The following is a 24,771-nucleotide window of genomic DNA, read 5'->3' as shown; positions in this document are numbered from 1 at the left end:
CTCGGTGGTGCATACATGATACATATCGTACACATTTCTTGAATTGGAATTGGAATTTCAATCTGAATCTGTGCTCACTAACATTGGTGCAGCGGCTGACCTCCTTCATTAATCAATGTCGACATCAATATTACCGTAAGGGTAAGGATAACACACGGCATCATGAATCATCATCGATAGCATATCAAGGTTCAACACATACATACACACACACTCCAATCTCAAACCCTCTGAATCATTTCGAAAATCCAAATTCATCCATCGCACAAATGATCCAGTCGTTCAAGGTTTCTTCATTCAATGCGGGGACTGAACTGGGACGGGGATGAACAATATCCTATCCATTCCATCGTATCGTATCGAAACATCCGTCCCGTGCTGTAGTTGAATAAAGTTTCCACCGACTTGTCGATAGGCTATCATTGACAAAAAATTTCAACATAGCCACATAACCATTGCTGAAATCCATTCCCTCCGTCCACTTTTGCCCACATCGCATATCACATATCACACATCACCACATCGCCAATTCGAATCATCACCCCCGTCAATCTATCTCCATCAATATCAAATCATTACACACTCACGTGATACAATCCATACACACACAACACAACTACCGGGAACTACCGAACGCGTTACAAGTCGTGACTCGTGGCAAATCCTGAGATCGAATCATACGTACAGAGAGATGAAACATCATCCCATACTACCGACAAGTTTGGTCTTGGGATGCAGATCGCTTCTGTACTGAGAATTGGTCGGTACCTATGAATTGTAAAGAAGAAATGGGGGCCAGGAACAGGATTTCAGTATCATGAATTTCATGTGATGTGGCTGTGATATTGCGGGTCTGTATGTGGCTGATGAATGATGAATGATGAATAACCAGTGGCTAGGGAGTACACACATTATGCTGGTGGCCCCATCAAAAATAAAATCGGTGAGCGGCGAAACTCTGGATGAACTGAACCCTGAGCACAGAGCTACCTCGCATCTCGCATTATATCCGCACTACGATACACACAACACACCACACCACACAAACCATCCCGCAAGTAACGGTGAGTACCTACATATGGATAAGTCTTCCTGCGGGGTTACCTACAAACCCAAACCAGATCCATGATGAGCTGTACATGGCATCCATCGTACGCAGAAGATTCCGTTTCCGAGCCTCAGTATCTACGTACTCAATCCATCTCGGTAGGTATGAGCACGGACGGACGGACGGGTAGCAGAGCACCTGGATGATATTGGAATCTGACGTGTCAGACAAAACATGCTCGTTTTCGTTTCTCGTTTTGAGTATGTATCGCGAGGCGATGCCAACGAATCTTCTTTCTTTCTCTCTTTCGTTCTTTCGTTCTTTTCGTTTGGTCATCATATTGACAATCATAATCGTAATCACAATCTTCAGCTGTGAAGTGTTCCAAATCTCAGTCAGCACTGGAGAATTCTCAAATCGTTCGTAAGTATATCCACATCGCTCGTGGCGTGGTAAGGCGAATCGAATGCAGGCGTGCGCGCGTGCGTGCGTTAAAATGACCCGAATCCAGTACCTTGGGCCGTAAGGCTGTGGATGCGGCTTGGTTGGGGTTTAGGTTGGGGTTGGAGTTGGAGTTGCCTCGTCTTATCTTTATTTTATTTTTATTTCATAGAGGTCTTTCTTGAGACTTGGTTTGGGCGTGGGATTTTTTGGTTTGGGCGTTTCGGATGGTAGGTTGGTGTTGGAGGGAGGGAAGGAGGGGGGTTCAGGCAGCATGTTGAAGAGATTTTCATATGGGGATATCTACCTATGATACTGAGTGAGGCGGAGATGAAATGCGTGGCCAGAAAGATTTGACATGTGTAAGTGGTTTTTGGGTTTTGGGGCTTGAGAGATGATTTTTTTTTTCTTTCGCGTGTTTAAACTAGCAATGAGTATGTAAATATTTCAAAGTCTAGATTTCAATTCTAATGGTAAAAATACATTTATCGCCATGCTATTCCTCTCTATATTTTAAGAAATTCCATAGAACAACTACCATTCAAAAATTACATCTTACTACCTATTCTCATCGTCTTCCCCAGAAAATCCATCGATCACGTCGCTATCAAGACATATCTCTTTCGAGAAGTCGACCCTATTGTTCGTCCCACGTATCACGAGTCAAGTTGTATTTGATTCGGTCTAGATAGAGTCTGTGTTTGGAATATTCGACTACCTATCTAAAGACATCTCTTTAAGTAGAGTGTTTGAGGATCTCAAGTAGAATCAAGAATTGGTGAACGTGGAGTAACCTTACAAGTGTAATGATTCGAATCTTTGGATTTCCTTCATTCTATCTGCGGGATGGATAACATGTGTTGATGAGAATGTATGAGTATATTATCTTGTTTTCCTAGTAATGAAATCGTTTCTCAGTGGTTTATATGGGTAGGTATAGATAGGTAAATACATAAGACAGCGAACCCTGAAAATCATAGCACTGTGAATATTTGATATACTTATATATCCCATTCTTTTTGAGTAACGTGAGGATATCACCAATGAACCTTCGACTGCGCATGCAATTCAGTTCGGAACTCCTCGATACTCAAATAAGTTGATGAATGAATTGATAGACGACTCCGCCTTTTTAATCGTGGCTCGTTCGAACTCTGCCATTCATATCTCATATTTCATATTCTGAAGGAAAGAAATCTGTATGTATGTATCATTCTTTAATTTGATATTGTTCTACAACATAAGCCCCTTTCGATTTTTTTCGGTATCACCAGCCTGAAACTATGAATTCTGTTGTACCACGAATCACAAGACACAAGATTGGATCGGATGAAATAGAAAACATGTTTTAAATCTCGAGTCTTTATGATATCATTGTAGTTTTATTGAACTGGAAACGTCTCTTTTGCGTTGAAAAGTGTTTCGTTTTCTAAATAATATTGGTGAGAAATGGTTACACACACATACTTGCTTAAATTCCTGAGAGAACAACAAGTGCTTCATGATACCACTTAGATACATGATTCTCGTACCCAAAACATCGGTATTGCATGGCAACGTCTGAATCTCTGCAAGTGCGGCTTGGAGATATTCACCAAATCGTAAAGGCATGCACAACATAGCCTTTTCTATATATAGGTATCCAATTTCAATCATATCAATTTCAACAAAATCGATAGGTATTTATACTATCGTCTCAAGTCACTCTTCGTCTAATGTTCTAACAGCCACCGAAAAATCTGAATGAGAAGGCTGTGGTATGGACTTCAACAAGACTGCGGTATCAACCTCAGGGCTTAGCATAGGAACCCTACGAGCTTCTAGTGCTTTTGAAAGGTTATATAGTTTCCTCGTCCCTTTGCCAAAAGAGATTCTGATCTACAATAAACACAACATACACAGCATACACACAACTACTGAAAAATCCCTTCCTACACATCTCTACTACAATCCCAAGACAAACGCCAAGTTCTCTAGACCATATCACGCTCTCTTCATCATGATGAAGTTCCTCCTTCTTTTTCTCTTTGCTGCCACCATCCTGGCTCAATGTCCCGAACAATCCGAAGCAGGTCGAAGACTTTATCGCTGCGTCAATACAACCAGTGGTCAAGTGGCTGGTCATCCATCTCCCAAGAAACCAGCCGTTTATGAATATCTCGGTATCCCATTCGCACAACCTCCTATTGGTGATTTACGATTTGCTCCTCCACAACCATTTACTGGAAACGAATCTCTTAATGGTACAAATTTTGTAAGTTAGACTATCTTTGATGTATCTTCCAACACTCATTCTAATAATTAATAGGGATATACATGTCCAAAGCTTTTCTCCGATGAACTTTCACTCATCCCATCAAACTTCCCAGATGTAGTCGATAACTACACCGCTTCTGGTATTAGTATCCTCGATACCTTTACTCAAGCAGGTGATGGACCTAGAAACAATGAAGATTGCTTAACACTCAATGTTTGGGTTCCCAAACCCGCTCAAGCCCCAGTCGTTGGAACCAAAAAAGCAGTCATGATTTGGATCTATGGTGGTGCTTTCAGAGATGGCGCGACTGAATCGCATATTTATGATGGCTCGACTCTCGTGGATCAAGAAGATGTGATTATGGTTAGCATCAAGTAAGTTTCTCTTTTCCATCATCATCAATTCGATCGTCGCTAATAATTCAAAGTTACCGTGTAAACATCTTTGGTTTCTCCGGTGATTCAACAGGTCCAACCAGTAATTATGGAATGCTCGATCAACGACTCGCTATCGAATGGGTGTATAACAATATTGCCAATTTTGGAGGTGATCCATCTCGTATCACTCTCTTTGGTCAATCGGCAGGAAGTTGTTCCATCGACTATTATTCCTACGCTCACCCACAAGATCCCATCGTCTCGGCTATGATCATGCAATCCGGTACCATCCCCTCTCTTCCCACCTTCTCCTCCTCCGAAGCTTTCTCTTCCTGGCGCAATACTTCCTCATCCCTCGGCTGCGGCGACGCCTCAGTCGACCCCGATTCCGTCATCCAATGCATGCGCAACCCCAATCTCACCACGGCCGCCATCCTCCAAATCGCGCACCTCTACACCTTCCTCCCCTCCATCGACGAATCCCTCGTCTTCTCCGACTACCCCGCGCGCGCCGCCGCAGGAAACCTCACCACCCTCCCCCTCCTCATCGGCAACACCAACAACGAAGCCGCCGTCTTCGCCGCCCAATCCCTCATGTCCGGCCACCCCATCGACATCCCCCAAATGACCAACTCCACCTTTGCGTGTCCCACCGCCGCGCGCGCAAACGTAAGCACGGCCGCTGGGGCCAAAACATGGAGATACCGCTATTTCGGGGACTTTCCCAACCTGCAAATCCTCAAGGGCGTGGATGCCGGCGCTTTCCACATCACGGATGTCTATAGCGTTTTTGGCACGTGGCCGACGGGACCGGGGATCACGGGCGCGGGAAAAGAACAGGTTTTGCTGGGGAGATATATGAGAGGTGCGTGGGCGGCTTTTGCAAAGGATAGTGAGCAGGGTTTGAGTGATTACGGATGGCCGGTTTATAAGCCTGAGGAGGAGACGGTGGTGAGATTGGGTTGGAAGAATTCTGTGGGTTTGGTTTTGGATCGTGCGAAGGTTTGGGATAGTACTTGTTAGTTTGGGATGGGGATTTTGATGGGGAGTTTTTCTAAGATATTTGCGAGACTTTATGGCATCTGCTAGATGGGATTTAAATCAATTTCAGTCTCAGTTTCAAATGTCATAAACATATATGCAAGATTTTCGATAATGGGAGATGGAACATAACACAGCATACGATAGGATGGATGGATAGATGTAAAAGAATTCATAACCTTGCCTTGCGTTTGCCTCTTCTTTTGAGATATCGATATCGATACCGATGGCGTTAAAATATACATACATACCTTATACACTGGATGATCTCATTTTACTTACTTACTTACATACTTACACAGTTGTATCTTTTGATATGGTTTTGGGTTCTTGAGTTGAGGATTGTGATTTTTTTTAGGAGGTTTTAGAGGTTTTAGTAGACGGCTGGCTCATATTTGTAAGATTACATGGAATTTCATACGTAGGTACTCTGTATAGATAGGTAGGTAGGTAGGTAGTTTGGGTTCTATGTATTTTTATCTTGGGAGAGAGAAAAAAGTGGGATGTGTATATATATGAATATATGAATATATGAATAAATGAATAACTGAAATAAATGAATAAATAATACTAATAATAATCATTAATTTTCCTAGAAGCTAAATACGATAAACGATAATAAAGAGTATTTTTATTTTATTTTATTTATTTATATTAATTAACGTCTGTTTTGGATCTCCCTAAGGGTATTTAGATGTGCTAAGATAAGGAACTATTTGAGCGGCGTGATCGTCGCGACCGAATTTAGCAATTTAACTTCAATGCTAGGGGCTATTCGCTCTTCTGCGGGTGCGATCCGCTTCTGTTTCCAGAAGGGAATGTTTGATCCGGGTTGTTATTGAGGCAGAGCTTGGTTCCCGGGTGGATAGGTTTGTTGTGGGCTTCGATCCCTATGGTAGAGGAGAAGAAGCGAGAGTGGGTTGCTATTTGTTTAGCCGAGCAGTAGGGCTCTTGTGTTATATATTGGGTTTGCAGTTTTTAGGGTGTAGTATATTCGAATAATCAGTTGAGTAATAAGTTTATAAGGGATGAGCAGCAAGTTTTGTTGAAAAGATTATTGCTTCTAAGAATCCTTTAGTAGTTAGGATAGATCTGAGTGTAGAACTCTGAGTTGGTAATTAGCTGAGTAAGCTTGTTAGGTGTGTGTAAGAGTTTTTTGATATATATGATCGCCTGCTTGTTAGATTGCATTTCTATAGGGGCAAGGGGTCAGTCTGAACGCTTTAGGTTGTTTATAGTGTATTTAAAGAAGTGATATGATTCCTTAGCGCTGTCGCATGAGCAGTCCAGCTTGTTGTTTTGATGACCAAATCGCTGATGGTAAGCGGCGTAGTCGCCTAAATAAAGAGTAAGATATTATATATATAAGGTTTTCCAAAATCAGTAAGCAGTTTATTATATCTAGATAGAAGATTATTTCTATATTAGATTATATATTGTTTATTTATTGAGTTATAATATAGAATAATATAGTTTTATATAATGATCATGATCATAATTATGACTATATATTCTATCTATTTATTTATTAGAGATCGTATAAGATTACTGAGAATATAAATGTAAATGTAAATATAAATATAAAAAGACAATTCTTTTTAATACGAGTTTTTTCTTTACCTTTTAAATATGAATATGAATAGTATCTTACGTGATATTTTAGAGCATTCAAGAAAATCAATGAGTAGGTATTTTGGAGGGAAGGATTTTGCGGGATAGAGGTTATACTCGTAGTAGTTTCTGGTATATGATTTTCTATAGATATATATATCGGAGTGCTTTTATACTAAAAGAGGAGTTTTATGTAATCGAAATGAGAGCCGGGAATAGAGTACTATCTGGAAGGATTTCGATTATTTGAATATCTTTTCGAGGTTATATTAACTATATATGTTTCTGATTGTTGATATAAAGAAAATTCAAGTTTAATATCTGATTAGTCTTCTGAAATTTTAATATTTGATTCGAAATGAGTTTATGATTTATGATTTATTGAAGAAGTTTTTTAAAAGGATACTTAATTTCCGTCTCTTATTTCGATTACGTAGAGAGAGGACGGTTTCTGCTCTCTGCTACCTCACTCGATAAAGAATGGGGGTCGAGAAAAGAAAAGAGAAAGAAGATGAATGATTTGAATATAGTATAATGTAGGTCTCAACATAACTTTCATAACTCAAATTCCCATTCAACATTCGCAAAATAATTACGCTTCTAATTTTCCATTCGCCTTTTTTTCTGAACTCAGAAAAGACAAAACACGACCAATAAATTCCATTACCCAACACAGCTACTAAAACATCATCCACACTGTATCGTAAAGTCCAAATTCAGACGATCGCGAGGCTCCTCCGCCCCCATCATCTTTTTCTTTCTCATAATCAATTCTCCCGTCTCCTCATCACAATCAAAAAATCCCACCTGGAAACTGTGGAAAATCTCCACACTCACGATCTTCGCATTCCCAAGCTGATTCTTGTGCTGTGCAAGTAACCATCCAATACCTTCCCATTCGGTGTTCCCAGCAGTGCAGCTCCATACCCTTTGGAATCATCGATCTCGACTGACAATCCGTTGGTTGGGAAGATTATTTTTTCTTCTTCCAGGATCTCGGTGATTACTGAGAGGGTTTCGGAGTTGGTGATGTGCGATCGGATTATATGTTTGAGATTTTTGAGGGGGGTGGATGTTTTAGTGCATTCTTCATGCCATGAGAGATAGGTTATGTCGGACCATGTCTGGAGGGTAGTTGCTGATACGTTGTCTACTGGCTCGCCTGTTGCTATTGCCTTTGATTGTTTAGTGAAGTTGGGAGACTTCGAATCGATGCTAATGATGATTCCATCCTGAAAGATTTATGTTAGTCAATTTACAGTATCCAGACAATGTGATAACTCGATTCTAGAATGTCACTAAATTGCCTCCTCTGGAATTGATGCTTGGATAAAAAGGCGTAACAAAACTTTGCGTGACATGTGTCTGGAATGATCTTACCTTTGCATTCATTGCGTAGTAAAAATGACCATCTTCTTCCTATCTTCAGTTAGCTTACATGCTTCATAACGCAATTCTAACTTGATAAAGTGTATTTAGAGATAAAATGAGATAGAATCTATCTTTCGCTTCAGGAAAAGGGGTTTAAGGACCACTTATCCACCACTTGTAAACCCAATCTAAATCCTGCTACAAACATCCTCACAACAAAATATAATGAGAAACATCCTTATTCGTAGTTTTTCTTCTCAAAAGGAAAACATTCCTAACACGAACACCAAATCTCGAATATATAGTTCACCCACAGAATAAAAGCAGATGATCTTACCCCAGTAGTCTGACCCAATGTACTATCAGCTTTACCAAAATGCTTAGTCAAGATCCCCTCCCAATTCTCTCCAAAATTCGACTTGGTAATTTTCCGTATGTGCTCCAAGTTATGAAATGCGGATGAAAACTTCCTGGCGATCTATTTTGATAGCCCATCCGTTTTCTTCTCTTGATTCGGGTCTGTCGAAAATACTTTGGGTTGGATAATCGTCTTGAGTATCGCCATCTTGAGAGATTCGTTGCAGCATTAGTTGACCTGCAGTCTTAGCTTCTGAGAACGCGTCCATATTTCTGAGGTGAATATGTTGTTCGTCACGTATTTGTGATATGTGACGAGTGTGAGAAATTAAGAAGGGAAATTTGAGTTTTCGTGGTAGAATACAGACTGATTTTATAGCCGTAGATATTTTATTTTTGTTTGCCTGGATTTTTTAGTTTTGTCATGAGAGCATGTCACTGACTGATTTTGTTTAGTGTCTTGTGAGTAGATCAACAGATTCAAGTGAAAATGTCAACAGCATTCTAGATGCAATCCGAAATGAAGTCTTACAATGATGAATTACCAGTGAACAGGCTAGTCTAACATCAATTGACTGGTTATTCTAAGGCCTAGAAGATGTGGTCCTCTTTGGAAATGTTGAAACATCACTGAAGTTACATTCTCTTCTGTTCATTCTCCTCATCTAGATGTAATATTATTATTCAACTTTCATTTTGCAGGCACGGGATGAGTTAGAACAGGAATGAATCAAAGTATGGAATTGTTGGTATCACCCCGGTGTTGATTATGACGTCTTCATAATAGGTATAATGCATTGATTGATATTGTGTCTTCTTTATTCTAGATTCAGAGCTACGAGACCTATATGCAATAAGTTAGTCCGCTAGTGTGCTAGTGCATTCACGTATGCATATTCACTCGTATCACTACAGGAATCTTCAGCCTTGAGAACATGGCAGGCTCTAGATCCTCATCCGCAAGAGTTGATCAAAGTCGAAGAACTAGTAAACACAAGCCACGACCTCGGGAGCTCACGAAGTCGGCCTAAGCCATCTCGAATATAAGAACTAGTGAATAACGCCATGCTTAAGGGAATAGATATATCACATCACGGTGTTTGGTATTCTCAATGTCTTTCTATCATCATGGTACAAAGACTACTCTACTCCCCTTAGACTTCTATCAGGGGCTTCTTTCTGGAGAGTTATATAACTCTAAAAGATATGGCTCTGGTTTAAAATGCATCTATGGATATTGTCAGTCGTCTGCAGATTTATAAATTAAATGAAGAACTCTTGATGAGTTGCGATATGTGCACTACTAATGTAATTCACTCACGCGCCATTATTCTCTAGAATGAAATTCAATAACTTCACCATCTCACCTCTACTTGTTTCAAATCTGATACTCTAAATAGGAGATTAGTCCCCGAAAATTATTATGAAAGCCATAGCTCCGTTTCATGCCGAGCCGTATCACGTCATTCTCATATCAAAAACCAGTCAATAGAGCGGTTTTGAGAATATTCACATTGGATCAAATTAATCACGTACAGTTGAGCTGGCTCTCAGGTTCTTGGCCTACTTAAAGTTTTCTCTTCTGTTCCTTCTTCTTTCTTTATTTCAGCAATCATGTCGAGCTCTCAAATGGAGACTATGTTGGGGGATATCGATCAAGTACGTATATTTCTTTCCTTGCGCTCGTTCAATTATTTTTCATTTCCATTCAAGTTTCTCTCTCCTTTCAAAGCTAGCAGTACTACTCGATCATACAATTGTTGAGATTAAGTTGTGAAAAGGTGTAAAGTCATCCGATTGGCTCGGCTGAAGCACAGACTTGTTTACCTCATGTCCCTCAGCTCCCAGCTTCAAATAGATTTCATTCAACAATACTGATTTACTTGTGTAGTCTATCATTGATAATTACCATCAAAGAACTTTGGAGATGACTGGAGAAAACGAGGATCTTGGTAGTAATTTCTAATATTTCTAACGATTCTTTTGTTATTCCAGTAGCTCTTAATGGGCTATCTTCCGTTTAAGCAGCACGTTCAATACACTCAAGGAAGTCCTAAAATGTCTGTTCATATTTCCAAATACCCCATGATTGTTGTAAGGAGGAGAAATGAGCTCTTAACTTATTTCTTGATCTGGATTTGAGAGCTATCTAGCTTTTTTCTATTCAACACATACCAGCATAGCCAACACCAGTTTTCTCTGTTCCTTTTATAAAAAACTTTCCCATCTACTATCGGTTGCTTGTCTGAGCTATCATACTCCATTTCTTGATGAAGCAATAAGCGATAATCTTGTCTTTGGGTCGATTTAAGAACTGTCTGGGATTGTTCTGTCTAAGAGTCTTCAAATTCTTGCGTTCATCTCCAATCAATTCCTTTTATGCTCAAAGCAAGCCTGTTTCTCAAAGTCTACAAAGATATTCCAGAGAATAGCCCATAGTCTTGTTTCTGAAAGCTTTTAGACCTAGTGGTCACTGAATGGTACTAATTATTGTATGTTTCTTTCATTCAGACGTCAAATCCTTGACCTCCTGTTAGAATGATCTTGAGAACTTGAAGAACTAACCTAGAGCTACTTACTTCCTTGTCCTTCTCATATTTATTTTGAGGATGACCACATCTTATTTTCTCAAACCACTTTACATTTTGCTACAATTAAGTCATTTCTTGGAATTAAATCATAAATGATGCATTGGACAACATCATCTCTTCATCTCTTCATATCCTCGAATCTCTTTTTGAGAACAGTCTACATTTCTTGTTCATGAGAGAGACTTCAATTCTTCCTATCTCGGTCGAACTCCAAATACTGCATCATTTCATACATTCATTCATTCAATCATCCAACAATCTCTTATTCACTACTCGGAACATGAACTTTATCAAGAGTTCACTTCACCATAATCAACTCTGCAATCAAGTTCCTTTCACCGCCTTCCCATTACTTTATATTTAACCTCGAAAATCAACACTGACTTTTCCTCTTCTTCCAAACAAAGTTGTGGCAGATCCTACAACCTTGGAACCTCCGGCTTTATTCGAAACCCATGGTGAGTTAGTTCTATGACTCAATTACCCAACATCCAAACTTTCTTATCTAAAATTATCAACAGCTCTCACCATGGCAAACTCTCCTTACTTAATGTGCGAACCAATGCACCTGGGACAAGAGCGCTTTCAACGCTGGCCGTCCCCAGCCACTCACACTGGGCCTCCATACCTCACGTTCTGCCTCGCAATCTTAAAAAAATCGCGACAATCAACCTCCCTTTACGATCAACTTTCCCTCAGATCTCTATCGCGACATCAAGAAGTCGCAAAGAATCCGCGACCAGATGCCAGATATGAATCTCGCAGATATGTCCGGAGATGATATTATGGATGATATTCCTTGGCCCGACTATCATGATATTGAGATCCCGCCAATATCTGAAAATCTACTCCAAAGTATTCGGTACAATATCAATCTAATGGAACCCGAACTCCTTGGTCCGATTAAAGGTCCTACAGTCAGTGATGAGGACTTCGTCTTTATAAAGCTTAATTTGAATCAAAAGAGAACGAGAGAAGAACCATATGAAGATATTCCTTATCTTGTACATGAGCATAGATTCTTCAGCGGAAGAGAGCAGAGCTTTGATTCTGCTATGAGGTATTTTATGCTCCGGTTCCTAATATCAAATCCTACTATTGTCCGAGACTGACATTGACATTTGTATAGAGCTAGAGAAGGCCCAGAAATACCAGAATGGACACATCGAGGTTTCGATATTAATGATGAAGAAGATGTAAGTCTTTCATCCCCATATGTCTCTTTTCATCCTTCCTCTTTCCATACCCATGAATCGCAACAATCCAAAGACTAACACCTCATCCCAGATGGCCTTATCAGACCGTCGAGAAATTCAAAAGGGTCTCCGAAGCTATGATGCTACCTACCGTGCAAATTACCTGAACCCCGATCTTGTACCCGAAAAGAGATTAGGTTCATCGAAAAAATCAGGTGCTATGACAAACTGGTATCGAAAAGGTCCTATAGGACGCAGTCGAAACCCTCCCCCAAAACCCCGACAAGATGTTGCGGAGAGAATTTCTCAAGATCACATATGGCTTCTCCAGCAAGATAGCCTAGCTTCGGCCAAAGATAATGAAGATATTGAGATGAGTGGAATAAGTGTGAGCGGTGGGGGTAATACCGTTGGTGCTGAAGTTATTGACGAAATAAGTGCTACGATGGATACTCCTGGTCCTTCCGAGTTTAATTCTGGATTCTGTCAAATGAGTACTATAAATGAGATTCCTAGTCCTTTGGGATACAAGTCTAGTTCTGTTGGTGCAAATATTGTTCCTGCTTCAGGATACAACTTTGCTGCTCCAGCTAGCACTGTCAACAATGCTGCTGGTCCTTCTGGATATAATTTTGGAACCGCTTCAGTAGTTGTTCCCACCAATACGTCAACAACTGTCGCCAATAATACACCAGATGCTCTGATATACAATTCTGGAGCTGTCTTAAGTGCTGCTCCTATGGATACACCAATGGCTTCTTCCATTATTGATGCGCCAAAGCATCCAGTACACAATGCCGGTCCCAATGCAGGTTCCAATGCAAGGAACTTTGCAAACACCGCACCAGGCCCTTCTGGGTACAACTCTGAGATTATCGAAAGTAACAGTTCAAGCATCATGGCAGCTCTTTCCGGATATACTTCTGGACCTGGCATAAACAACACAATTAACACTGCAGCAATCCCTTCGGGACACAACACCTTGTCAACTCCGACTCCAAGAGATTCAATTAGTACCAGAGGAAGTGGTGGAACAAATACCTCGAGCGACTCTTCCCGTCCTATCCCAGATTACAATCAAGGATATACTAAATCTCTAGCCGAGCCCGTCATACATAACTATGCTAAATCTTTCCCTACACATGCCGCCTCTATCACAAAGAGCATAGACCCTCACAACGTCATTGAAGTTCAATCTCGACCAATTACCCAGCAATCCAATCATCCCACTGCAGCCGCATCCGCACCCGCACCTGAAAGTGAAGAAATCCTTCAATGCCATCAGCAAGCCAAGACCCCAACATGGAGAACCTCATTCCCATCAACAAAAGGATGGCCGCAAGAGACGGAAAAGATGAAGACTGGCAGCCAGGTCAAAAGCCAAAACCAAAAGCCACCCGAAAGACTGCTATTTCTAAAGCTGCCACTGCCAATCCGATCACACCAAAAACAATCACTCGTAAAACTCCTACACCAAGGACCAGGAAGCCAAAGACTGCTATTCCCAGTGTCGCTGGTCCCATAGCTACCAGTCCTACAGTTGGAACACCCAACCTCATCAAGCCAGCTGCCGCCCCAAAAACTAGGAAATCTAGAGCCGCTGCTCCCAAAACTGTCGGACCCAAGTCTGCTGCGCTCAAAGCTACTGTTCCTAGAGCTATCACCACTAGAAATTCCACTCCAATGACTGCAGCTCCTAGCACCGCAACCCCCAAAGTTCCCGCCACAAGAGCTAGTTCCAAGCCCAACACCCCCAGGCCTTCCTCATCTGCTTCAACCCCCAGTCTCAAAGTACCCGTCACCAGAAAATCCTCTCTCAAGAAGAGCGTTTCGGGAGAAAGTGCCGACGGTTCATGGGAGCCTGATGGAGAAGACTCATAAGCAAGCGATTCACCTTCATTGCTCTCTATTCTTTCTTCCTATTTAGGATTGTTTCTTTATATTTGGTGCTTTTCTTCTAAATTTCGATGATATGATATCCTGATTTGGTCTGCGTTGAATGTGGATGGATTTTGAGAAGTTTTTGCAAGGCGTTGGATTTATGAAAGGAAAGATGGAGGAAGGAAAGAAGGGCTTGATATAGATAATGAGTTCATGAGTTGATGAGGAATTTTCCGAACCAGCACTACCCAAATACTTGATATGGTTAATCTGCTCGGCGTTTGTTGATTACGTTTTCCGAGAATAGTGTTGAGGAATACCTTTTTTCTTCATTCCTTTCTTTAGTTAGATAAATATTTTGATTCCTTAAGGACTCCATTAAATATGAAGAGAATTAGGGAGAATCGAACTAATACGTAGATAGATCTAGCATAACAGAAGAACCGACAGTGATTTCCCAAACACGCATGGAATCATAAACACTCAGAAGATCCGTATTCCTGCATTACTTGAATCAAGAAATGGGATAATTGACTTCTTAAGATACTATCTCAAGATATAAGGATGCAAAAATTATTTTATTGCTTTCGTCTTTCCTTCTTCATATCAATTTGTTTAAAAACCACCATGCGATCATCTATTCCCGTTTCCATTACCACCTATCCCCTATTTATCACCATACTCGATTATATAGTCAAAAGTATCCCCTTCCGTACCGCCAATAACCCCATCCCATAACAATATCGACGATATAACAATACTCCAACCCCCTCCCACCCACCCAGTCCATATAACCCCAAATCAGCAACCGTAACCATCCCACCCACCCAATACCTATCGTACACCAATCCATAATCATACAAGTAACCCCAGCCACCCAATCAACCTGTATCACCACCCATCCATCTCAATTCCCATACATACACCCTCTACTAGCTCTCCTCGCATGATGAACCACACTCCTCCCAACCCCACACCCATGAGATCCCGTCCTCGAATGTGATTCCGAGATATCTGAATCGTAACATCGATTCAAGTTCGCATAGTGATTATCTGAAACGACGGCTGTTGACGCAATAGCTTTCTCTTTCATGAGTGATATCCTGTTAAGATGTTATCAGGATTTGAAGGTATCGAAAGAGATTTGAGAAGTGGGAAGGCTAACTTACTCATCCTCGGAATAACCGGGGAGATTGACTGCTGGGCCTTCTTGAAAATTGAATGGTGCACTCTGTGATGGTCATGTCAGAGATCGTGCAATGCGGAACCCGAATATATGGATATATACTTACTATAGATAAAGCTTTGGGAGTTTTTGATTTTAATCCAAGGGTTTCAGCACATTTATTGCTGAGCTTTAAGAGTGTAGCTTTGAGTTGTATGCAGGACATGTTGATAAATGATTGAATTGAGATTGAGATGAAAGTATGTGCGTATAAATATATATATCTTGTGATGTCTAACGATAAGTAATTGTTATGTTGATAATTGAATGTCCTCGTGATGTTATACCGTAGATTGAGAACGGGTATGAAAATGTAAGGCAGACGCGCTTTTCTGAAACGATGAATATGCAGGATATTGGAAGACGCGTGACTGAGGAATGACTGTAATTAATGACACAAGAAAATAAATGAAAAAATGATTGTTGATGTAGGTATGTTGCTCACTATAAAAGAAGTAGAAGAAGAAGAATTGCTGAAGAGCTGTCTGCCAATGCCCCGAATAATAAGACTGGCGATGATTGAACAAGATATACGAGAAAAAAAGATTAAAGAGAGGAAAATAAATTTATGAATATAGATTGCCAGTTTGCTGTCAAGGGCAACGATACTATCATATGAGAAATTACACAGAGTCAGTACTACAATGAGTACTACTTCGGGTGCATCAAAATTCCCATTCTTTGGTACGCCTCAAAGTAACGGCAATCCGGCGACGTAACGTGGCGGATTCCTTACTCCAAAGCTTGAAGGAAATGAGAAGTTCCCTTGATTACTCCCTTATCAGATGAGGCCCTTCTGGAATGTTGATGATCAGGATGTATCGCTTCTTTTCTACTAAATCTGTCAAAGGGGGGGTTAACGAGCTGAATACGTTTAATGTCAAAAGGACTACTAGATACCTGGTAACTTATGAGGAGACAAACAATTCGAGTCAGTAGCACCATACAATGTTAACAATAAGTAATAAATAAATAAAAGAATGAAATTGTCCTCAATTCATCAACATGACTAAATTGACTTGAAGTAAATTGATGAATTACATAAAATTCCCCTTCAATAATTATGATGTACAGATTCGAATCAGGGAGGCACGGAATGTCGCCCCAAGAACATACCCGGAATAAGGGAAAAGCGTGGAAATGTGAGGGAGCACAACAGGAAGATAGGAAGTAGGAAGGGTTGATCATGTGATTAACTTTTCAAAAGAATTCCCCCTTCCAATGATTTTGCAGTAAGGCTTATTGCTAGGTAATCTTCACCCATTCTTCAATTGTCTTGCCCAATCAAATGGATCCCTTGCGTTACTTTAGAAAATGGATCAACATTAATCCAAATCCTTTTACTTGACACAAGAATTCTTCGAGATTGTATCACTAATAAAATGTGCATATTGCTTGGCTACAAATTGATATCTGTGTACCAATGGCGTAGAAGCGCCATGGCCCATCAATGCCAGAATGACATTCGACATGTGTAGAACTTGATCATCAAAAATTGATTTCAGCGCCGTGGAAAGAGATAAGGTATATTCGTCATTCGTCTATATGGATCCTTCAATCGCTTATTTCTACTCGAATGCTCCTTTTTGACTAGAACTTATCGATTTGTGGCTCCGATTTCTGGTGTTAAAAGACTCAAAAGTCGTTCGAGAGTTCTGTACTACAAGCACACATGTGTAGAAGTAATACTTAAAAGCCCTTATTTAGGGTAATCCTTCAAGTGGTAACTCTTCAGCTTGACGAATTGTTCAAAGCCAAATTTACTTAGAGTGACGCCCCTTCCGGAATTTTTCCATCCAGTCCATGCAAGGTCCTATCAATATTTGTGAGCCATGTTTATGTACATCATCAAAGGGTAGAGGTGACTTACAGGGCTTGGATAATCACATCTGTTCACAAAGACAGTTCCAGCCTCTACGTCTTCAGCTAATTCGGCTGCTTTTGCCGTGTCTTTGGTCCAAATTGAGGCAGTCAAGCCAAACTCACTGTCATTCATGAGTTCGATGGCTTCTTCATCATTCTTTACTTTCATCACGGGAATGACTGGACCGAAAGTCTCCTCAGTCATCACAGTCATGCTATGATCGACATTACCAAGCAAAGTAGGTTTAACGTAGTTGCCTTCTGAAGGAGGAGACTTGAAGGTTTCATTCTCGGGCGTGAGATCCTTGGCACCCTTATCTAATGCATCCTTGATATGTGCCTCGATCGTTTCCTTTGACCTCTTTGAGACGACGGGGCCGACATGCTGCATAAGCAAGTAGTAAGTATTTAGCCAGCGATAATTGTGTGTGAGGTACTTACCGTTTCCTTATTGAAAGGATCACCTAATTTGTAGTTCTTCAAGACATTCTGCAACGCCTCAATGAATTCATCATGGATCTTCTCATCAACATAGATTCTTTCCAAGCTACAACAACTTTGACCCGAGTTGAAAACAGCTCCATCGACGATCTCCTCAGCTGCCCACGCTACATCAACATCACCTCTTACGTATGCGGGATCTTTACCACCAAGTTCGAGTCCAACATTCACGATTCGATCTGCTGCTGCCTTAGCTGTAGCCAAACCACCAGCTACAGATCCAGTGAAGCACACGAGAGCTACCTTTGGATCTCTAACAATAGATTCGATAATGAGGGGGGAGCCGCAATGGAAATATTGGATGACGTTGTCTGGAAGGCCAGCTTCAGAGAAGATGGATGCCATATGTTCAACAATTGTAGGCGTCTGCGGAGATGGCTTGAGAATGACCGAGTTACCAGCGAGAAGAGCAGGTATCAGAGAGTTGACGAGAATAAGATAGGGGTACTGAGAATAACAAGTTAGCCAGAGAAATGAGGGCCCGGAAAATAACACTTACGTTCCATGCAAAGAGGATGAGACATGGTCCAACTGGCACCTTTCTGATGAATCTCTTGAATCCTTTCTCTGCCTCTCCATCTGTGTCTTTCAATGCATCCTCACTGATCTTCAAAAGGTATTCGCCCCTCTTCACAGCCGTGGCAACTTCTTTCGCAGTATAGGCAATGGGTCGGCCCATCTGTTCCGTTAACTCCTTTGCCAATTCATCTTGCTTATCGTTCAAGAGCTTAAGAGCCTTCTTTACGATATCTTGACGTTCTTTCAATGAAGTCTTACGATACTTCAAGAATGCTTCGGTGGCAGTGACGGGCAATTGCTGTAAATCTTCCGCAGAGATTCCAGTTCTGGTCAAGACAGGCTTGTTGGTGATAGGAGAAATGGTAGTAATTGTTTCGACAGACATTTTGGAAATTTTGTGTACTATTCTTTTAATTGTATGAAATTCAATACAACACGCAACAAAACAAAACAATCACCATGAGACTCTTCTTATGTTGCAGATTTAATTCTAGTGGGGGTGGTGGGATAAAGAGAGTCAAGCAAAGCTATCAGTGACGCCCACTTACCGGTATCGCTATGCGTCAATGTCATGACAGGATGTAACAGGGGTTCACCAGTGGTGCCGACAGATTCCAAGCCGCTAAAATTTTATACTTTTTGTTAATTCACCACCCAAAAAAATTGATAAGTGATCCTGGTCAAAATTTATAATTCTTTACGAAGGGCAATCCGAATTTCTTCCCATTCATCAATCAAGCTATTCGACCAACCAACCTACCAACCAAGCAATAAGTCAATCGATCGATCAATCACTCAGTCAAGCATAAGAATGGCGACGAGAAAGCACAACGATTTCCTAGATTTGGAAGAGAGTGACGGAGATGAGAGTCAAGGATATAATTCGGAAGCAGAGGATCTCAAAAAGGGTGGCAGAAGTTTAAAGAGGAGAAAGGTTGAAGACGATCAAAGCGATGACGAAGATATCGAACAGAATAGCGATCAAGAAGAACAGGACTCTAAGGATGATATAGTCGCAGAAGCTTCAAAAGAGATCGAATCGAAACCAGAATCGAAATCCAAACCAAAGAATACCTCGAAAGAATTGGAATTACCAGGAATTTCAAGGCCTCTCACGAAGAAGAATCTTGTCGCAAGTGCTGCTGCTATCAAGAAATCCGGCGTTGTCTATCTTTCCAGAATACCACCCTTCATGAAACCAACAAAATTACGATCACTCCTTGAACCATACGGTGACATTAATCGCATATTCATGACACCTGAAGATCCAGCTTCGCACACAAGACGAGTTCGCAATGGAGGAAATAAGAAACGATCATTTGTGGATGGGTGGGTAGAATTTGTGAATAAAGCGGACGCCAAGAAGGTGTGCGAACTATTGAATGCGAAGACAATTGGAGGCAAAAAAGGAAACTATTATCATGACGATGTATGGAATCTTCTCTATTTGAAGGGCTTTAAATGGAACAATTTGACGGAACAAATTGCGGCAGAAAATGCGGAGAGAAACAGCAGAATGAGAGCTGAAATCAGCAAGACGACGAAGGAGAATAAGGAATATGTACAAAACGTTGAACGCGCGAAGATACAAGAGGGAATGGAAGCTAAGAAGGCTGCAAAGAAGAGGAAGGATGGCGATGACGCCGAGGTCACAAAGGATGAAAACATGGAGGCAAAGAAGCAGAAGAAGGATGCTAACAGACCAATGCGCTTCAAGCAAAATGCTCCAGCATTGAAGAACAAGACTCAGAGTCAACCAGAACAGGTGAAGAGGGTTTTGAGTAAGATTTTCTAGACTAATAAAATACATTGTGAAGGGAGTATCGCATCTACATAATTCAACTATCCCCATGTTGGCCTTCTCAATGAACTAAAGAAAACTTCCAATAATTTCAACAGATACATGTTGTGTTCTGTTGTCAACCACCCTTCAATCATTTCTTGTGTTGCTGCATCAACAGCTTTTCCAAAAGCATCAAAGTTTCTTCTCAATCCTTCCACATTGATATTCCTCCCCGAAGCTGCAGCATTCTTTTCCAACTTTTCCACCTGCATTTCGGCTATAGCACGCCAGGTTTCAATAGCTTGAAGATTATCATCTAAACTTTGAACGAGCTCAGCATTGAAGGCAGCCTTCATTCTCAACTTTTCATATTGCTCCAAATCTACTCGGAATCCAGGAAGATGCATTTCCACATCTCTCCAGATAATTCTCAAGACGCTGTGAGCGGTAGGTTGGCTATATAAAGGACTTGCTAGGTGCGTCGTCCATTCATGGATTGTTGCAGCCGCTCGTCTCTCTTGTTCTGGTCGGTAGCATCGTGGGTCTGTTTTTGCAATGATTCCAGTGCGGACTTGGCGGGCTAGAATTTCTCCCTGATCTTCAAATTCCAGCCAACCCGGAGGAAGTGGACCACGGGTGGGATTTAGTTTTGTTCTTTCATTTGTTGCAATGTTGTAGTAGAATTTCGACCCATCGCAGCATTGTCTTTGCTCCCACCACTCGGGGTTGGATATCGTTGCTTTGGGCATTGGATGGATTGTAGTTATTATGCTCTTTGTTTTCTTCCTCTCTTCGGAGTGATTGAATGATCCAATATAATTCTAGAGCGGCCATTGCCTATCTTTTATATCTTGGTCTTCACCAGTTAAATGTCCCTACAGAAATATTTCTATTTCACTCATAGCTTCTCTCCGATATTGGTACTGACGAAGAAACAATCATAGAGCCAGATGTGCTGACCTTGTTGAAAATTCTAATACCAAATGTTTACCAGTCATAGTTGATATATCTTTGGTTTCACGATTCGTTAGTGATTGTCATTCCTTCTCTGGTTTACTGACGCGATCATATATTCTCCTTTTAGACGATGACTTTGCCATTCTTCATGACGTAAATTGTGAATTTCTAATTAGTCACTCATTTATCTCAATACTTTTCAATACACCTTACTTGACTTGTCACAACATCCCGAAAGCAAACAAATCTCGAATCATCAGTGAAAGAGATGGGATTAATTCAATCTTGATATCCACATACACAATGATTTAAGTCTACCCTCAGTAACGTCTCACTCCGGGTGCCTCTCAGCTTCCCAGTTTTAGGAGCAAAAGATCCCATTATCTGCGTACCAAGCCTACATGTTCCCCTGTATATCCCTCCCTGAATGTCCTCACCATATTCTCATCCTGCAATTTCCCAACAGCAGCACTCAAAGAATTCAAGTCCTTCACCAAAAATCCAAGCATATCTTTCTGCAGCCTCTCTCTCATCTTCTCCCCATGTTTACACGATTCATAATAATCTTGTCTTGCCTTTCTAGCCTCTTTCCTACGCCCTTCTGCTGCTTCCCAGAAGCTTCTGAGATGACCCATTGGTACCGGAGATGCACATCTGGATTTTAAATACTTCATAAGATCTTCTTCTGCTTTATTGATACAGTAGAAATATTTCTCGCGCGTTTTTTTGGTGCTTTCTACTGCTTTTTCTATTTCGGTGAAGATGCCTGGGGGAGGTGTAATGGGCGAAAGACGTTGGAATGTCGGTACATCATATCTTGCTTGTTCCCTGGCCCTTTGAAGGTAATAATGTTGGTAGTATCCGCGGTCTCCCATTTTACTTATTCGGGGTGGGTCGTGTTTCTGATTGGGATTGTATTCCGAATTCTCTACCGTGCTGATTCTGAAAATATAACTATGCCACAACGATTTTGGATTCATTATATGGTCTTTGTTTGTTTGCATATTCACAGCATTCAGATACATATGACTGCATTATGAGATATCATGACGATGTTAAATTCGTGGCTGCTTTTTCCGACGGTGTTCGCCAACACATAAGGAATCACTAGTAGTAGTATGGAAGAATATCGGGGAGGAGGGCTTACGGTGAATTTCAGAAAGTAGAATAAGACTACATCACATAATGAGACTTTTAAGAATTCATACGGTGTTTCTCTCAAGGTCTCGAAATCTGCCAATTATTATTTTGGCTTCATAAATCATCGATTCGCTAAAACAAAATTGCATCATCTACCCGAACTTTCATGCCATCTTCCCTTCACTTGGCTCAAGTAACCTCAATCTCTTCTCGCCACTCCTACACTCTTTCTTCATATTCTCTGATAGCCCTCTCCTGATCCTGAGCTTTCCTCATTGCATTTCTAAACCGCACTTGTCTCTGATCAACCTTCCTCTGGAACTCCTCAGAATCTTTCTTCATGCCTTTATAATAGTTTTCTACATCTGTCCACCACATTCTACTACGCAAATCAGCTGCTTCCAATTGTCCCTCTAGTTTATGAATTCCTTCCTCGAGATACACAATTCTTCTTCTGAGTTGTTCGTATGTCATTTGGGGAGCAATTCTTGTCTGAGGATTTGCGGGGATTCTGTAACTACTTGAGGATTTACAATATTGTTGCGAGTGATTGAAAGAAGACTCTGAGCTTGAAAATATTCCCATTTTGTCTTCTTTGGTTGCATTTACTCGAGTCTTTTAAGAAGGAGAACACTACGTTCATGATATTTTGGTTGGTCGCCTCTACTCGTGATATATATTACCATTGTTTCAGAGTTTGCTGGTCCAAGTCATGATGATTGTAATTCTATCTAATTGACATTGATATGTCACACATTGGCAGACTATAGTCACTATACAAACAATCCTTGCGACTCATTTTCGAGTTTGTTTATTAATCATTCATAGAGTGTATACACAGCAACTGACAAATTTACTTTCCATTTCATATGCGAGGAGTTTAATCGTTCATGAGTCATTCCATCAACCTGTGGTTAGTCTAATTAGATAATTTGCCAAATACTGAATCTTTATTGCATGAGCTACTTTCAGATATCAAGCATCTATTCCACAATCCAAGTCCGGTCATTTGAATTCATGTTACGAATCACTTGTACGCAAGATCCAGAGCTTAGCTTCCACAATTAATCGATTCGCTAAGAAATTACAAAAATTTCCTACCAGATAACATCCAAAATTCTACTTCTATAATCTCCCGCTCAATTACCCCACACACTTTCTGCCGCCGCAGCCGCCTCTTTTTAATTTTTCTCTTCTTCATTCCCACCTCCCCAAGCTGTATTTGATTGAGCTTCTTCAACTCCTCCATTCCCAAAGCCCTGATCTCCTTGAGTCTCAGACTCAACTTTTTCCGTTTGATCCTCTTGACCCCTTGATTCCTCCGTCCACCGTAACTACTCTCACCCCGATTACTCTCTCTGCTGAACTCATTCCTCTGAGCTCCATAACCATCCACATCCCGATTATCATCTCTACCCACCCCACTATTTTCCACTCCCTCCCTTTCATACCTAGGCAATCCCAATTTATTCCTATAATTCGCTTCCGTCCGTTCCAAACTCTCTTGTAGATTCGCATAATCCTCTCTCAGACCCCTGAATAAATTCTCCACGTATTTCCGCCACGCTGCAAGAGTATCCTTTTCGGACTTCACATAACTAGCTACATTCTTCTTCTCTGCCGAAATTTCCTTTTCCAGTGCGGTCACTTTTCTTCTGAGAAGATCGATTTCGGTTTTTTGTCGAACTTCGACTGGGGTTCGATTGAATATTGATGGCATGATTTTGGCGATGGATCTTTTTGCCGAGTTCGAACTCGGTAAATAAAGGTAAGAATAAGCAATTATCTGATTTTGAAAGAAAATCCCCTAACCTAGGTGAGAATCATGATGTTGAAATGTCGAACTGGTTACCTCAACACAATATATATTTCAAAATGTACAAAGTTTGCATACTCATCTATGTTGCACGGCAAGCGACCACTGTCAAAGTGACTGTTGGTATTAATGAGGTCAGATTACAGAACGAGAAGTTTTCAGAATCTTCAAAGAGCAAACAATGATCAATCAATTTCAAAAACACTCCATCCTCGAAATGACTAACAACCATGAGTTAGAAGTGACTGCACCCATGAATATATGTAAAAGTTTGCAATATCTAAATCATCGTGGAAACCACAATTCTCCCCACAACCCCTCTCTCCAATCCACCTCCTTCATCCTTCCCTCCTCTCTCGCCTCCTCAAACTATCCATCCAAATCATCAGCCCTATCCTTCTCTACCCTTAACTTCCCCTCCATCTCATCATATTCCTGGCTTCTACCCTCTAACCAAGGATACATATCCCGCATACGCGCTCTCTCCATCAACAACCAAACACAACACAACACAAATTTTCTTTCCTCCCCATAAGCATCAAGAACTCCACACAACAGTTCCAAAATATTCAATTCTATCAGCCAAAGAAGAATCCAAAGAACTCATGGAATCCATGTACAGAAAATCCCATCAATACCTCACCCAAACACGCATAATATCTCACTACATAACACAACATGCTCACTCGTCAATTCCCACAAATTTCCCCTCTATACCTACTTATCCCACCAATCCCACCATTCCAAAAACAAAGCACTCACCACTCTATCTATCTACAACCATCCCAACCATCCA

General features: G+C 40.9%; 10 protein-coding genes across 10 annotated transcripts; 3 read left to right on the top strand and 7 right to left on the bottom strand.

The window, feature by feature from the left end:
- The first annotated feature begins 2,959 nt into the window (after nt 1–2,959).
- EAF02_009955 (uncharacterized protein) lies at nt 2,960–5,376 on the top strand. The gene is made up of 4 exons (XM_038906003.1): nt 2,960–3,168; nt 3,217–3,743; nt 3,798–4,120; nt 4,174–5,376. The coding sequence occupies exons 2-4, from the start codon at nt 3,249–3,251 to the stop codon at nt 5,144–5,146; spliced, it is 1,791 nt and encodes a 596-aa protein (XP_038754115.1). The 5' UTR covers nt 2,960–3,168; nt 3,217–3,248; the 3' UTR covers nt 5,147–5,376.
- A 2,232-nt stretch (nt 5,377–7,608) lies between these two features.
- Nucleotides 7,609–8,772, bottom strand: EAF02_009954 (uncharacterized protein; the record flags this gene model as incomplete). The annotated part of the gene is made up of 4 exons (XM_038906002.1): nt 7,609–8,007; nt 8,156–8,194; nt 8,484–8,512; nt 8,679–8,772. The coding sequence occupies 4 exons, from the start codon at nt 8,770–8,772 to the stop codon at nt 7,609–7,611; spliced, it is 561 nt and encodes a 186-aa protein (XP_038754114.1).
- A 3,065-nt stretch (nt 8,773–11,837) lies between these two features.
- On the top strand, nt 11,838–14,171 carry EAF02_009953 (uncharacterized protein; the record flags this gene model as incomplete). Its single annotated transcript, XM_038906001.1, has 4 exons — nt 11,838–12,154; nt 12,224–12,290; nt 12,382–13,549; nt 13,576–14,171. 4 exons carry the CDS (start codon nt 11,838–11,840, stop codon nt 14,169–14,171), a joined length of 2,148 nt encoding a protein of 715 aa, XP_038754113.1.
- Nucleotides 14,172–14,970: 799 nt separating this feature from the next.
- EAF02_009952 (uncharacterized protein) lies at nt 14,971–16,147 on the bottom strand. The gene is made up of 3 exons (XM_038906000.1): nt 15,464–16,147; nt 15,341–15,402; nt 14,971–15,274 (listed from the first exon to the last, which is right to left on the bottom strand). The coding sequence occupies exons 1-3, from the start codon at nt 15,560–15,562 to the stop codon at nt 15,079–15,081; spliced, it is 357 nt and encodes a 118-aa protein (XP_038754112.1). The 5' UTR covers nt 15,563–16,147; the 3' UTR covers nt 14,971–15,078.
- A 155-nt stretch (nt 16,148–16,302) lies between these two features.
- EAF02_009951 (uncharacterized protein) lies at nt 16,303–18,782 on the bottom strand. The gene is made up of 4 exons (XM_038905999.1): nt 18,260–18,782; nt 17,701–18,207; nt 17,267–17,644; nt 16,303–17,209 (listed from the first exon to the last, which is right to left on the bottom strand). The coding sequence occupies exons 1-4, from the start codon at nt 18,662–18,664 to the stop codon at nt 17,096–17,098; spliced, it is 1,404 nt and encodes a 467-aa protein (XP_038754111.1). The 5' UTR covers nt 18,665–18,782; the 3' UTR covers nt 16,303–17,095.
- A 308-nt stretch (nt 18,783–19,090) lies between these two features.
- On the top strand, nt 19,091–20,074 carry EAF02_009950 (uncharacterized protein; the record flags this gene model as incomplete). The annotated part of the gene is made up of 1 exon (XM_038905998.1): nt 19,091–20,074. One exon carries the CDS (start codon nt 19,091–19,093, stop codon nt 20,072–20,074), a length of 984 nt encoding a protein of 327 aa, XP_038754110.1.
- Nucleotides 20,075–20,121: 47 nt separating this feature from the next.
- On the bottom strand, nt 20,122–20,811 carry EAF02_009949 (uncharacterized protein; the record flags this gene model as incomplete). The annotated part of the gene is made up of 1 exon (XM_038905997.1): nt 20,122–20,811. The coding sequence occupies one exon, from the start codon at nt 20,809–20,811 to the stop codon at nt 20,122–20,124; it is 690 nt and encodes a 229-aa protein (XP_038754109.1).
- Nucleotides 20,812–21,399: 588 nt separating this feature from the next.
- On the bottom strand, nt 21,400–21,894 carry EAF02_009948 (uncharacterized protein; the record flags this gene model as incomplete). The annotated part of the gene is made up of 1 exon (XM_038905996.1): nt 21,400–21,894. The coding sequence occupies one exon, from the start codon at nt 21,892–21,894 to the stop codon at nt 21,400–21,402; it is 495 nt and encodes a 164-aa protein (XP_038754108.1).
- A 484-nt stretch (nt 21,895–22,378) lies between these two features.
- On the bottom strand, nt 22,379–22,744 carry EAF02_009947 (uncharacterized protein; the record flags this gene model as incomplete). Its single annotated transcript, XM_038905995.1, has 1 exon — nt 22,379–22,744. One exon carries the CDS (start codon nt 22,742–22,744, stop codon nt 22,379–22,381), a length of 366 nt encoding a protein of 121 aa, XP_038754107.1.
- Nucleotides 22,745–23,340: 596 nt separating this feature from the next.
- On the bottom strand, nt 23,341–23,879 carry EAF02_009946 (uncharacterized protein; the record flags this gene model as incomplete). The annotated part of the gene is made up of 2 exons (XM_038905994.1): nt 23,341–23,444; nt 23,504–23,879. 2 exons carry the CDS (start codon nt 23,877–23,879, stop codon nt 23,341–23,343), a joined length of 480 nt encoding a protein of 159 aa, XP_038754106.1.
- Nucleotides 23,880–24,771: the final 892 nt, after the last annotated feature.

This window comes from Botrytis sinoallii (genome assembly GCF_014898435.1).
Source record: "Botrytis sinoallii strain Bc 23 chromosome Unknown BSIN_023, whole genome shotgun sequence".
NCBI lineage: Eukaryota > Fungi > Ascomycota > Leotiomycetes > Helotiales > Sclerotiniaceae > Botrytis > Botrytis sinoallii.
Note: the sequence above shows the minus strand (reverse complement) of the source record. Positions and strands in the feature narration are given on the sequence as shown.

What these genes read in the sequence shown, in the direction of transcription:
- EAF02_009951 (XM_038905999.1), bottom strand. Translation starts at nt 18,664, where the DNA reads ATGTCTGTCGAAACAATTACTACCATTTCTCCTATCACCAACAAGCCT. An exon ending in TCATCCTCTTTGCATGGAAC is followed by an intron (nt 18,208 to 18,259) that starts GTAAGTGTTATT and finishes TGTTATTCTCAG; the next exon opens with TACCCCTATCTTATTCTCGT. An exon ending in ATCCTTTCAATAAGGAAACG is followed by an intron (nt 17,645 to 17,700) that starts GTAAGTACCTCA and finishes TTGCTTATGCAG; the next exon opens with CATGTCGGCCCCGTCGTCTC.
- EAF02_009955 (XM_038906003.1), top strand. Translation starts at nt 3,249, where the DNA reads ATGGACTTCAACAAGACTGCGGTATCAACCTCAGGGCTTAGCATAGGA. An exon ending in CTCTTAATGGTACAAATTTT is followed by an intron (nt 3,744 to 3,797) that starts GTAAGTTAGACT and finishes AATAATTAATAG; the next exon opens with GGATATACATGTCCAAAGCT. An exon ending in GTGATTATGGTTAGCATCAA is followed by an intron (nt 4,121 to 4,173) that starts GTAAGTTTCTCT and finishes AATAATTCAAAG; the next exon opens with TTACCGTGTAAACATCTTTG.
- EAF02_009952 (XM_038906000.1), bottom strand. Translation starts at nt 15,562, where the DNA reads ATGTCCTGCATACAACTCAAAGCTACACTCTTAAAGCTCAGCAATAAA. An exon ending in CTCCCAAAGCTTTATCTATA is followed by an intron (nt 15,403 to 15,463) that starts GTAAGTATATAT and finishes TGACCATCACAG; the next exon opens with AGTGCACCATTCAATTTTCA. An exon ending in CCCGGTTATTCCGAGGATGA is followed by an intron (nt 15,275 to 15,340) that starts GTAAGTTAGCCT and finishes ACATCTTAACAG; the next exon opens with GATATCACTCATGAAAGAGA.